We start from the raw sequence: 12,103 nt of genomic DNA, 5'->3' as shown, positions 1-12,103 counted from the left end.
TCAGGAGTGGCAGGTAAAAAGAAGTAACAGGTCCGATCAAGCAGCTGGCAAGAGCATCAAGTGCTAGCACACAGACACCATTCCCGGGCCATTCCCAGGACATGGCCGGTGCCCAGATGTCTGCTGCGTGTCCCAAGACACACAGCCTGATTACATGATCTGTGTCCACGCTGGGAAGGGGAGCTCACAGCACTGAGCACCTATGTGTCAGGCACAGCTCTGGGTACTCACATGGTTATATACCTTATTTAGTCCTCACAGGAACCTTAGGAAGCAGGTGGTATAACCCCCATTTTACAGATTAGGAAACTGAGGCTCAGAAACATAGAGACTCAGTAACTTGCCAAAGTCACATGGATAGTAGAAATGAAATTCAAACCCAAGTCTGACCAACTTGAGGCCACCCTGTTAGGCAAGTTGGCACAGCCCCTAAGGACAGATTGGCATACACACATGGATGGACACACTCACCGGAAGTGCCTCCCTGCCCACTCACCGGTCGGGGACACAGCTGCAGAGGTTGGGAGTTGCATATGGGGAGCTACTGGAGGAGCAGGAGAAGCAGGAGGAGCCCTGGCTACACATGGGATCTAGGTGCCAGGCTGGCAGGCTGGGCCCAAAGCCCTGCATCTCGATCATGTCACCAGCATCTGAGGACAGGAAGGGGGGCCATGGTCAGGGCCTGGCAGGCCACCCCCCACAGCCACCCTGCAGCATGCCCACCTCTGTGCCCAGAGCTTCAGCATGAAATCACCCATTGGTGGGGAACCACAGGGGTAGCGTCTGCCTGGTCCAGAACCCAGAGATGGCGATGGTGCAGAGGGAGGGCCTGACACGTCCCAGCTCCACCTAACCTTTCTGTACGTGATATAATCCTTTGAGTTGTGGATGACTGTGTCTGTTCTCTCCATCTTGCTATTAGTGATGGAAAATGCTTTTCTAGAGTCTGGCAGGGAAAGAAAGAGAAGGAACAAAAGCCTGAGCTCCCTAAAATGCTACCAGCTAGCGTGACCTCCAATGCTTTAGCCTGGTCCTCTTAGACAGACTCTGAAAGGCACAGGTAGCTGCCTGGACCCGGAACTGCAAACTCTGAGCAGTCTCCACTGATCAGAAACCTGGAGGACCCCTGAGGGTTCTAGACCTGGTAGCCAGTGCCTGAGGGTCAGGGCTCTCTGCGCAGGCCAGGCACCCCTGCTGCCCGCTGCTGTGGGTCCTTCCTGAGTTCTCCATCCTTGCCTAACCTGATGTACTCAGTGTGGTGGCCTCCTACAAACAACAGGTGAGCTGTCAGGAAGGGCCAAGTCCCAGGGCTGCCAGATCCCCAACAGGGATGAGAGTCCCACCAGCCAGAAGAATGTCCCCACGTGCAGCCTCAGAAGACAGCTCCTTGGACACATCTACACCAAAGGTAGATGGAGCCTTTCAGCCTGCCCAGCGATTGGAATCAGAACTCAAGATCACTGAGAGCTTCTAGGGCGCAAGTGGGGTAAGGCACTGCTCAGGGCAGCTCAGCTGGTCCAGTGAGCCACAAAGATGAAGCAAAGTGAGGGCAGGAAGTGAAAGGACTAGGAGATGAAACAGGAGGGAGGAGGGGGCAGAGAAGAGTGAAGAAGAACAGGGAAAGACAGCTGTGTGTGTGATGAATTCTTTCAGGCAGTATTTCTTCCTGGGCCTGCTGAGTCTGGAGCAGGCGAAGGCCTGGCTTTTGTGGGAGCCAGACTCCAGCTCTGGGGGTGCCTTGGTGGGAGGGGCTGAACTGAGCCCTCCAGTCCCCTCGGGGGCTGCCCCATGTTTGCTGGGAATCTCTTCCCAGACATGTGGTGGGATTTTTGTAGATCTGGCCCTTCAGCTCCACCAGGAGGCACATTAAGGGAACATACTTGGTGTGGAGGGGCTGTGGCTCTGGGAGTGAGCAGTTGCAGGCTGTGCCGAAGACTCTGGGGAGAAGTGAGGGGGGTAAAGGGGGGACAGATGCAGGTGGGGTGGGGCAGGAGTCCAGCTCATGCCCCTACAGCAGGCAGGAGAGAGGCCAATCTTGAGAGGAGTTGGGGTGGGAGCAGGCCCAGCCAGGCAGGCAGCAGGCAGCAGGCGGGCAGGCAGTGAGGGGCAACAGGTGCAGAGGGCAAAGGGTGGGCACACAGGGAAACAAGCTCATGCCCAGAAAGCAGGGCTCAGCTAGGGCAAGTCTCCTGGGTTAATGCTCTTCACCTTAATTCTCCAGGAAGGAGCTGAGCAGCCAGCACTGAATATGCGTCTCTGAATTAGCCCAGTGCAGACAGCTGGAGCTCTGGAGTGACTGGGCCAGGGGCAGCAGGCTGGGCGGGGGCGCTGCTGGGTCAGCTTTGACTCTGACTCTCTCCTCTGAGCTTGAGGGAAGTCTGAAGCAAAACAATCAGGGTGGTTGAACCCCACAGCCCCTAAGACTCCGAGTGAAAGGTGCCTGGCCTGGAGCAGAATTAGAGTGAATAGCATCTCTGCTCTGTGGGGAGGCAGCAGGAGAAAGGGAGAGGGGAAGGAGAGGAGAGTCTGGACACCCGCCACTTGATTCACATGCACAAGTCAAGCATGTTGCAGGCCTGAAAAGCAACGGCTAGCAGGATGGACTCAACAGTGTTGTCATTATGGAATGGAGGGGAAGGGGGCTCTCACACCATCTCCCCAACCCCCTGCTGATTCTGCTCTCATGCCTCCTCCCCTTTCCCAAGTCTTAAGAGTCCCAGGGGCTGCATATTGGCAAACTGGGTAGGCTGGCCCTAGTTCCCCAAGAGAATGCCCACATAAGCCCCGAGGCCTCTGCACCCTGTGGGCCTGAAGGTTTCTCTCACCCTGGAGGCCTCAGCATGAAGGCTACCTAGGAATGGGCTTCCTATCACCAAGTCTTCTAAGACAGGGCTTGGCTGGGACCCCCCTTTTCCCACCCCCGGCCAGTTCCTGGGGGTAAGAAGGGTCAGCCCGGGCTCTCCTGACTCACCCTTCCCACCCTGTTTAAAATCACTCAGCCTAGCCGAAACCGGTTTGGCTCAGTGGATAGAGCGTTGGTCTGGGGACTGAAGGGTCCCGGGTTCGATTCCGGTCAAGGGCATGTACATTGGTTGCGGGCACATCCCCGGTGGGGGGTGTGCAAGGGGCAGCTGGTTGATGTTTCTCTCTCATCGATGTTTCTAGCTCTCTATCCCTCTCCCTTCCTCTCTGTAAAAAATCAATAAAATATATTTTTAAAATAAAAATAAAAATAAAAATAAAAAATAAATTAAATCACTCAGCCTATAATAAGCATCAGCCCCAAGCCCGGGCTTGTAAGGGACCAGATGGCAGGCCATGTGCAGGCAATAAACATCACAAGTGAGGTTCCCCTGCGTTCCCACCCAGACTGGCCTGTAGATCCCGCTGGAATGGCTGGGAGGGAAGAGAGATACAAAGGCAGGCATGTGGTGAGTAAAGGGCAGCTGGCAGGGTGTGCTGAGGGTGTGCTAGGTCACGGACTTGGTTGCCCACGAATGGGGAGACTTATTGGCACGGAGATGGGGGAGTTCCCCTAAACTCCAAGAGAGCTGGCCCTAAGTGACCAATCTCCCCAGAGCACCCTGGCTGAGCCCGCACAGGTTCCCTGGCTGATGATCACACTCCAGAAGGAGAGTGGGGTTCCCGCTCCACCAGCCTGGCTCCGTGCTAAGATGGGCGATGGACAGGTGGCTGTGAGCACTGTGCTGTGTGTCCTTTACACGGAAGGGACCTCTGCACTCTGAAGTCCGTGAGGGTGGGACACACCTGACTTAGGTTCTAGATTTCACTTCAGAGCACCAGGCAGTGCCTGCTGGAACACCCAGGCCTGTAAACAGAGCCCTGGGTCTCCTTTCAGGAGGGCCCCACCCCCTGCCCAGAGGGGGCCTGGTACTTCTGTCCTATGTCCGTTGAGTTAGGAGTCAGAGGCACAGGGCCCAGAGGCCAGTCTGCCCAGCCAGCAGGAGAGAAAGAGAGACACTGTCTTGGGTTTGTCCAAGAGTGGGAACAGGGCTCAGACAGCCATTCAGAGTTTCCAAGGGACAACCAGATCATCAGGCCTTCTCACTGCGGGATCTCTTCCCTCTCCTTACAGAGCCCAGAGCCAACTGCGTTTTGCTTGGTCCCCTCTTCTTGCAGCACATCCTCCTTCTGCCCTCCCAGGTCTGCCTCCTGATGGAAGGGGAACCCACCCGGGGTGCAGGTCCCATAATGCCAACACTGCAGTTCGAGCCCCTGCGGTGGGTGGCCGGTGGGCCCAGGGGGTGGGGCGGAGGGAAGGGGGAGGTCAGGGAGAAAGGGAGGGATAAAAACCTTTCATCGGATTGGGAGCTGTGAGGTTCCGCGAGCAGATCATTGAGAGCATCGCGTGTAGTTTATCCTCCTCTTCCTCATCATCGTCCACCGAGGCCGGGCGGCTGGCCGCTAGGTGGTGGTAGTTAATAGTGACTGCTCAAAGAGAACAGCGAGAGAGCAAAGCATAAGGACCCTGGTCCTGGGGCAGGAGGGACCGGATCCGTCCTCCTAGGGAGCAGAATGGAGTCCGGGTCACCCTGAGCCTGCAGGGATGGAAGAGAGGGGACCCGAGAGTCCTTTGATTTACTGGGGAGAGTATGGAAGAAAGTGGGGGGACGGCAGCAGCTACAGAGCTCCACTTTTTGAAGAAGGCCCTCCCTAGGAAGAACAGAGAAGAGAGAACTGATGGAGGAGCCAGGGTAGTGAAAGACAGGGACCAGTTGGGACAGGCCAGCAGCTCAGGAGCTCCGGGCCCTGGCTCAGGCTGGGCGTGACTGTCGGCAGATGGATCCCGATCACCCTTCAGCTTGTGTCATGGTCAGGCTGGGCCAAATCGGAAGATTACCCCAAATCTCCCCCTTCCAACTATAAATCCAAACTTCTCCTCCAAGGATTTCCCAGAGCTGCTCTCGAGGAGCCTGAGTCACCCGCTGGGTTTCAGCTCCTTGGCACCTGGCTTGCCCTCCAGGGGAACGAAGTGACCAGAAATGGGCAATGCCAAGGCTTAAGAGAGGAAGTGCAGCCTGAACAACCTAAGCCGAGCAATAGGCTGAGATTAAATGCAAATGTGTCTCCTAGTCAGGCACACGGGGGGAGGGGCGGGGATCCCCGCATCTCTGCCCTTCGAGCCTGTTGCGACTCCTTGTGCTGAGGTTGTGTCCACCGTCTGGGTAATCTGTCTGTTAATAGAGCGACAGCCTGTTGACAACTTATTGGCACAAGTCAGGAAATTTAGGAAGCAGGTGGTCTGGCAAATGCTCCGGGCTGGCAGCTTCCCTGACCTTCTTCCCAAGATCAGGGAGTCTGGCCCCGAGAAAGCTGTGGGGAGCAAAGCACTCTGACCAGAAAGGGAACTCTGGGCTTGGTGGACACCTTTTAGGATCCAGATGTGAATGTCCAGGTGGGACAGGACCCACAAGTGCCAAGCCGCTTTCAGCTCCAGCGCCCCCAGCTGACAGCCTCACCCTCTTCAGATGCACCCCCTGTTCTCGTCAGCAGCTGGTGTGAGAAGGGCTCTGGCCCTGGGGGAGTCAGTGAACGATGTGCACCATCCAGAAAGAAGCACTGACCCCGCGCCCAGGCCACCGTGTGGAGGTCAGGCAGGGGGCAGGGGTGACATGGAGAGTCCTCTACCCTCTGCATCTAGTCTCGGCCACATTCCTCCCCTGGGGCAGGGCGTGAATGGATGACTAAGAGAATATTGTGTAGAGACCCCTGGATCAGCTGAGCCAAGAGTCTTGGGGTGACAAGAAAAGGGAAAGACAGCAGGTAGAAGAGAGGCAAATTCTCGGGGGGGATGATCCGCAGAAAAAGGTCCAATGGGAGGCTAAGCACTGAACCCGGCCCGGTCAGTGGACCTTGCCTGCTGCCCCTCCTGGGTGATGCTGTCCTCCCCCACCCCCGGAGCGTCTTTCTCTCCCCGCAGAGGAAGGATGGGACACTCACTGTGCTCGTGCCTGTGGCCAGGGTAAATGATCCGGAACACGTAGTCTGTGGCCCAGCCTGTGCCCATCTCGTCCACATCTACGGACCGCGCGCTGCCACGTTTCCGCAGCTTGGGGAACACCTTCCCCTGCGGAAGGAGAGGTGGGTGGTTAGCCTGTCCAGGGCAGAGTCCATCCCAGGTCCCACCCGAGGCTGCTCCTAGGAACTCTGTGTGGGAAAAGGAAGGGAGGTGGGCAGAGGACCCACCCCACACACCCCTTCGCCCAGAGCCTCCCAAGCCTGCGTACCTTCCCCTGCTGGGTCCAGAGTGGAGGCTCCAGCTGTCCCCGAGGCAGAAGCCCATTCTCCAGGCAGGACAGAAAGGAGAGTAGGTGTCCCCCCTGCGGGAAGTGCAGCGGTGGCTTCTGGATGCCATCCTGGCTCACCAGGACCAGTGTGCCACTGTTCTCTGGGGGGGAGGGAGGGGAAAGTGAACATGGGTGAGCCAAACTGGGCCTCCAAGACCTCCCAGCCACCGCTGCAGCACAGCAGGCCATGCCTCCAGACTGGGTAGGAGGATAGTAGGGCTAAAATGTGGGGATGACCAAAGAGGACAGACATTCAACAGGCCATGCACAGTATGTGACGGGAAAAGGCAGTCTCTTCCCCCACCCCTGTGCCCGGGACAAGGGAGGCTCACTTTGCTGGTGGCAGTGGATGCAGACAATCTGACTGAAGGGCACAACCAGGGCATAGTCCCAGTAAACGCTGGAAAGGAACCAAATTGGTGTCACTGTGTCGCAAGACCAGCCCACCTGCCTTCCTAATTTCCTGGCCCCAACACCCGTGAAACTGCCCTGTAGACACGATGACCATAGCCGAGAAGTGACCTCAGCCAGCCATGTCCCTCTGGGCTCCGTGCTGCCCTCATGGCACAGAGCCTGGCAGCCTCAGATGCCTCGAGCTTGGCTCAGGCAAACCTCTTAATGTCCAGGACTGGCTGGATCTTAGAGAGCTTGGGAATATCTCCAGACAGCCTCTCTCTGCAATTCTTGGCATCGGGTAAGGTGTGAGCCTGCCTCTTGGAGCAGGCTGGGCCTCTCCATCCCCCTGCCTGCTGGCAAGCTCTCACTCCCTTCCGGGGCTCCTGCGGTGAGTCCCAAAGCCCCCACCTCTTTTCCAGCTCGGAGTCCCCCAGAGTCCCATTCATGAGCTGGTTGGGAGTCCACTTCAGAGTTAGGCTCTCTGCAGACTGGTGCAGGGAGAGGTAGCCGGGGACAGCCTCCATGTCCTCCTTCTGCAGGGAGGAGACACACCGGAAGATAGAGACGATAAGGGGCTGAGAGGCTCCCAGGAATGGCCAATGGAAAACGAGCTCCAAGCGGGAGTGGGGGAGGCCCAGCTAGTCCAACCCAGGGTTCTGGAATGGGGCGGGCAGAAGCAGGGGAGACATGAGCCACACACAGATGTAGGCATAAACTCTTCCTGGTTGGCCTGGTGCCACTGGCTCTGCCCTGTCAGCTTCCTGGATGCCAGTTATGTCCTGGGCCAGTCATACCCAAGCTGCCTGCTGGCTGCCATTCCCATCCCCGGATGCTCTGGTTCTCAGCCAGAACAGATGTCGTTTCTGGCTCCCGCCCATTCAAGACTGGGCATGAATCAGTGAATTGGCGGGGGGCGGGGGGGAGGAAGGTATGCTTCTCTCTAGTCAAGCCCCTTAAGAAAGGGATGGAGTGGCTGGAAGGTTCCTTCTTGGGGCCCTCGGAAGAGGAGGAGGGCGAGCACTAAGCTTTCCTACCGGCTGCACCAGCACGTTGTTCTTGCCATAGAGCAGCCGCATCCTGGAGTTCTGGTGCAGGGATTCCACATACTCTCGGGCGCAGGCAGCAAGCTTGTCCTCCGATGTGCTGCCGCTCGAGTGCCGCTTCCGGATCTGCACAAAGTCCCAGCTCAGCCCCAGCCCTGGGAAATCAGCCTTGGAGGGAGGACCCTAAGATTCCAGGCAGATCCTCTCTAGCTGACCCCACGGGTTTGCTCCCAGCCACCCTCTGCTCTCTAGCCGCAAACCAGTGGTGTGCTCCTGGCATGAAGTGCCAATGTGGGGAAAAAGCTCTTCTGGATGGCCACTACCTTGGGGCATCTCCAAGGCCCAGCCTGTATCTTCAAGAAGCACGGTGACCACCTGCCCCTTCCTACAGGCCCCTGGGCATAAACCTGGATGGGCACAAGGGGTAGGGAAGGGATGCCTACTCCTAGGGCTGGGCGCTTTGCTGGGGAGTCCTGGCGATTAGGGGGACCCCGGATACGGTGCCTCTGGACCAGCTCATCAGCAGAAGGGTCGGTCCAGTAGTGATCGGCTGTCTTGAGCTTGGTATACTCCAAAGCACAGGGTCCCACTGTGGAGACAGGGACAGCCGGCTCGGAGAGGGCCCCTTCAGCACCTGACCCTCAGCTCCCACGGGCCCAGTGTAGGCCGCTCTGCTCTCAGGCTCACCTAGAAGAGAGGCCAAGATGGGGCCAAACACGGGGTCTGCCAGTAATGCCTCCTTCTCGTAGTACTTGCTGCCAGCGGGAGAGACAGACAGGGGGACTGCTGGGGCTCCCGGACTCATTCCAGGGCAGTCAAGCTCACCAAATAGGGACGTTCCCACAGAGACCAAATGCATGTCAGTCACCAAGAAGAAGTAAGCCCATAAGAACTGAGCTTAGGGAGGGCGGGGCAGTTAAGAGATCAACCAAAGAACTGGCATGCATGCATATAAGCATAACCAAGGGACACAGACTGTAGGGGGGGGGGGGTAAGGGCCTGTGCTGAGGGGTGGGAGCAGGCTGGGAGAGATCAATGGGGGGAAAGGAGACACATGTAATACTTTCAACAATAAAGAATTTAAAAAAAAAAAGAAAGAAAGAAAAGCAACAAACAAACAAGAACTGAGCTTGGTGAGGTGTGTGGTAGCCCATGCTTTCGAGGTGCTGCAGGGGCGACGGGGCATGCTCACAGGCTATGGTGGATAGCAAGCCTGCGGAGGCGGGACATTCAGGAGCTGGGCCCCAGGGAGGGGCATTCACCTGCAGTTCTCCACCAGGTACTGCACCACCCTGTCCAGCACCTTCTCGATGAGCGCTGTGCGGACCCAGATGTGTTTCAAGGCCTGCGGGCTGAGGGCTGGGGCCTTCCCACTGGTAGAGCTCTGTCTCCGCAGGGCCTCCTGGCTACCCACCAAGGGTTTCCTGCAAAGAGGGGTGGGCTTTAAGAATGCGAGAGCCCGGGGCTGAGCCCCACACTGGTGGCACAAGATGAGAACCCAGAGGACTGACTGGGTGGAGGTGTCGAAGGCCTTGTGCCTGAAAGGGGCCAAGGCTCACTCTCAGGCTGGTTCTGAGAGGCCCTGCAAGAAATGAGCCCAGGAAGCCAACCTGGCAAGTAGCAAATGCCAAATGGTAAGAGCAGAAGGGAGGGGGAAGAGGCAGGCCCAGGGCTCACCTGCCCTCTACTTGTTGCTGCAGCTCCTGGACCTTGTGGCAAATCTCCCCAGCCACTGGGCACATCTTCCCCACCTTGGTGAACAGAGCTGCCACCTTGTCGCTGCGCAGGAAGCCGGCGGCACGGCGTCTCAGCTGATGCAGGAGGCAAGCCTCCACCGCACCTAGGCCACAAAGGAAACCAGCACCTGAGCCTGGGGAGGGGAGAAGAGAGAACACTCCCCTCCCCCATACCGAGGGAGGGCAGGCCTCACCTAGGACTAGGGGGTGGGGTGTCAGTTTTAAGCAGGCCAGGAAGATATACCGACCTCCTTCCATAAGCCCCCTCCCTGTCCACCGGCCTGCCCCGAATGGACCTGTAAGGCCCCATGCCAGGCCGTTCCTCTCACTCACTCGGTATGTACATGCCTCCTGTGTGCAGCATCGCCCTGGGGGTGTGAGGACCAAAGTTGCCAGTTCCCATTGGCACGGGTAGCTCCACCCCTGCCCACTTACAGGACTGGACGTGCAGGGAGCACCCAGCACACAGCCTCCTGGAAAGCATGGATGCTGTGGTTGCTAAGAAACGGGTTCTGGAGAAGAAGCTGAAATATTGACGAAGCCATTGCAGAGATCAGATCTGACAGCAGCCCCTGAATTATTGATGAGCCCCACAGCCAAGGGGGAGAGACTTCTATTTCCCATGCAGGGAGGGCTTCCCTTCATTCATTCATTCATGTTTGAGGGGGTAGGCTTCCTCTCTCCATCTGGATACTGCTGACTGCACACCGACTCCACAGGAAGGAAAGAAGGGCTTGGCGAGGGAGAGAGGGAAGTTCTCCTGGCCATGAATAGAATCTAAACATATTAGTGTGTATATTCGGGGGAAGAGGGGACTCGGCCATTACTGAGGCCAAGCTAATTGCTTTACAAGCAAGGAGGGGAAAGCCCAGAAAGGGGAAGGGGTCTCATCACAGAAACGTAGTGGCCTGAGCTCCCCCACCCTCTCTCTCCAGGTGTGTTCAGAGGGCACAGGTGAAAGAAGGTGCTCCCTTCACTTCACAGGTGCTCCTTTCACAAGGATGGAAAACAGTGCTGTGCTGGAGGCAGGGAGGCGGACTAACAGGGTGTGAATCTGGCGGGGCCACTCATTGATCTCCGGGAAACCTGTGTAAGTGACTTCAGCTCCGAACCTCTGTTTTATCATCTGTGAAATGAGGAATATTCTGAAATGTTACACGAGATGAAGCATAGAAAATCTCTTGCACAGGGACTGGCACGCAGGAGACACTTGGTCCCTGATGGTTCCTGACTCCTCGCCCTTGTTTGCCGAGACCCTGTTCTGCAGCTAACTACCAGGACGGGGCCTTGGCAAGACCTCTCCCTGGGAGGGAGAGGAGAGGACGCCCTGGAGACGGGATCACAGCCTGCCCCAGAGGAGGGCGTGATGCGATCCTCTTAGAGAACAGCGGAAATGAAGCCCATCAGTTACTGTGACTAGTGTTGTTAGAAACCCAGACTTAGGAAGTAATTGCTGAAAACAGAGGTTCTCACCTGATTTTTGCCTTCATTTTCATAACTGTCAGGCAGTCACTGCTGTCCTATAAAAATGAGCTTTGCTTGGCCCTCTTGTACTGAAATAAAAATAGTGGAGAGTCCCTGGAGGCCAGACAGCTCAGTGAGAGCATCCCTGGGGTGGGGAAAGAGGCAGGACCCATCCCTCTGCTGAGTGCTTCCTGCTAAAGCTCTTCCCTGCTCAGGCCTCAGAGGACTTATTTTACAGGCGCGGCCTCCCCTTCACACGTGTTCCTACATCTATGTTCCCATGTGCAGGCAGACAGATATAGCTATACATCTGATGTGTGTATGGGGCATGTGGTGGAATCTCCGCTTAAGGGTCCACATGTTCTTTTCCACAGCTCGCCTCCTTGGCCCCTGAGGTCTTGTGTGACCCTGGGTGTGCAGGCGAGAGACCCCTTTGTCCCCCTGGGGCTGTTGCAGCAACAATTCACACCTGTAGGAAGGTGGTGACATTTCCTTAGGCTCACACTCCCCATCCAGAGCACTGAATAGGGAGAGCAGCAGCAGGTGGCACTGATCCTACAGGGAATCAAGTGCCTTGGTGATGTGACTAATGGCTGGGATAATTATTCATTAACCTTCCCACCTTCCCCAGGAGATAGAATGCAGCCACACTGGGGAGCCTGGGAATGGCAGGCAGTGGCATACCCATCTCGCTTGGCCTCACCCATCTTCCTAGGCAGCTTCTAAACACAGGCATTTAGGCTCTCTGGAGTAAGCAAAGGCATTCCTCTGCAATCACTCCAAGTAGGGAAATACTGATAAGCCCAAATATTGTGCCCAGTCCCCCCTTCTCACCCTACAGCTCCTAATTTCCTCCTGTGAAACCCAGAAAAAGTGCCCAGGCAATGCATGGGGAATGAGAAATCCCTCTCACCCCCATTGCATATGCTGATTCCCCCCCAGAGAATCAGCATGTGCAATGAAAAATGTTACTGATTGCAGCATGTAAGCAAAATAGTAACATAATCATAGTCATAATAGCAACACTAATAAATGAGAACTACTATCCTAAGAGGGTTAGGGAGTGGGTTTCTGGGGCTCCAGTGACCCCCTGAAATTGCTCCAGCATTGTTACGGAGAGTGCTTTTATTTTGGATGAGGATCTATGGCTTTTAGC

The 12,103-nt window shown here is 56.5% G+C and overlaps 1 protein-coding gene across 4 annotated transcripts in view; it reads right to left on the bottom strand.

The window, feature by feature from the left end:
- Positions 1-12,103, bottom strand: part of SGSM2 (small G protein signaling modulator 2) — a 38,416-nt gene that overhangs the window by 9,185 nt on the left and 17,128 nt on the right. For 2 of the 4 annotated variants that reach the window (XM_084862865.1, XM_084862864.1), the window contains exons 3-13: positions 9,425-9,587; positions 9,010-9,171; positions 8,435-8,502; positions 8,191-8,336; positions 7,739-7,873; positions 7,113-7,237; positions 6,641-6,708; positions 6,249-6,409; positions 5,962-6,088; positions 4,315-4,449; positions 497-650 (exon numbers count right to left, since the gene is read on the bottom strand). In XM_084862865.1, the coding sequence (XP_084718991.1) occupies positions 497-650; positions 4,315-4,449; positions 5,962-6,088; positions 6,249-6,409; positions 6,641-6,708; positions 7,113-7,237; positions 7,739-7,873; positions 8,191-8,336; positions 8,435-8,502; positions 9,010-9,171; positions 9,425-9,587 (1,444 nt within the window). The remainder of the gene's footprint in view (positions 1-496; positions 651-4,314; positions 4,450-5,961; positions 6,089-6,248; positions 6,410-6,640; positions 6,709-7,112; positions 7,238-7,738; positions 7,874-8,190; positions 8,337-8,434; positions 8,503-9,009; positions 9,172-9,424; positions 9,588-12,103) is intronic. The other 2 variants (XM_084862866.1, XM_084862867.1) reach the window with 2 other exon arrangements.

This window comes from Pipistrellus hanaki, assembly GCF_964339955.1.
Source record: "Pipistrellus hanaki genome assembly, chromosome: 16".
Lineage (NCBI taxonomy): Eukaryota > Metazoa > Chordata > Mammalia > Chiroptera > Vespertilionidae > Pipistrellus > Pipistrellus hanaki.
Note: the sequence above shows the minus strand (reverse complement) of the source record. Positions and strands in the feature narration are given on the sequence as shown.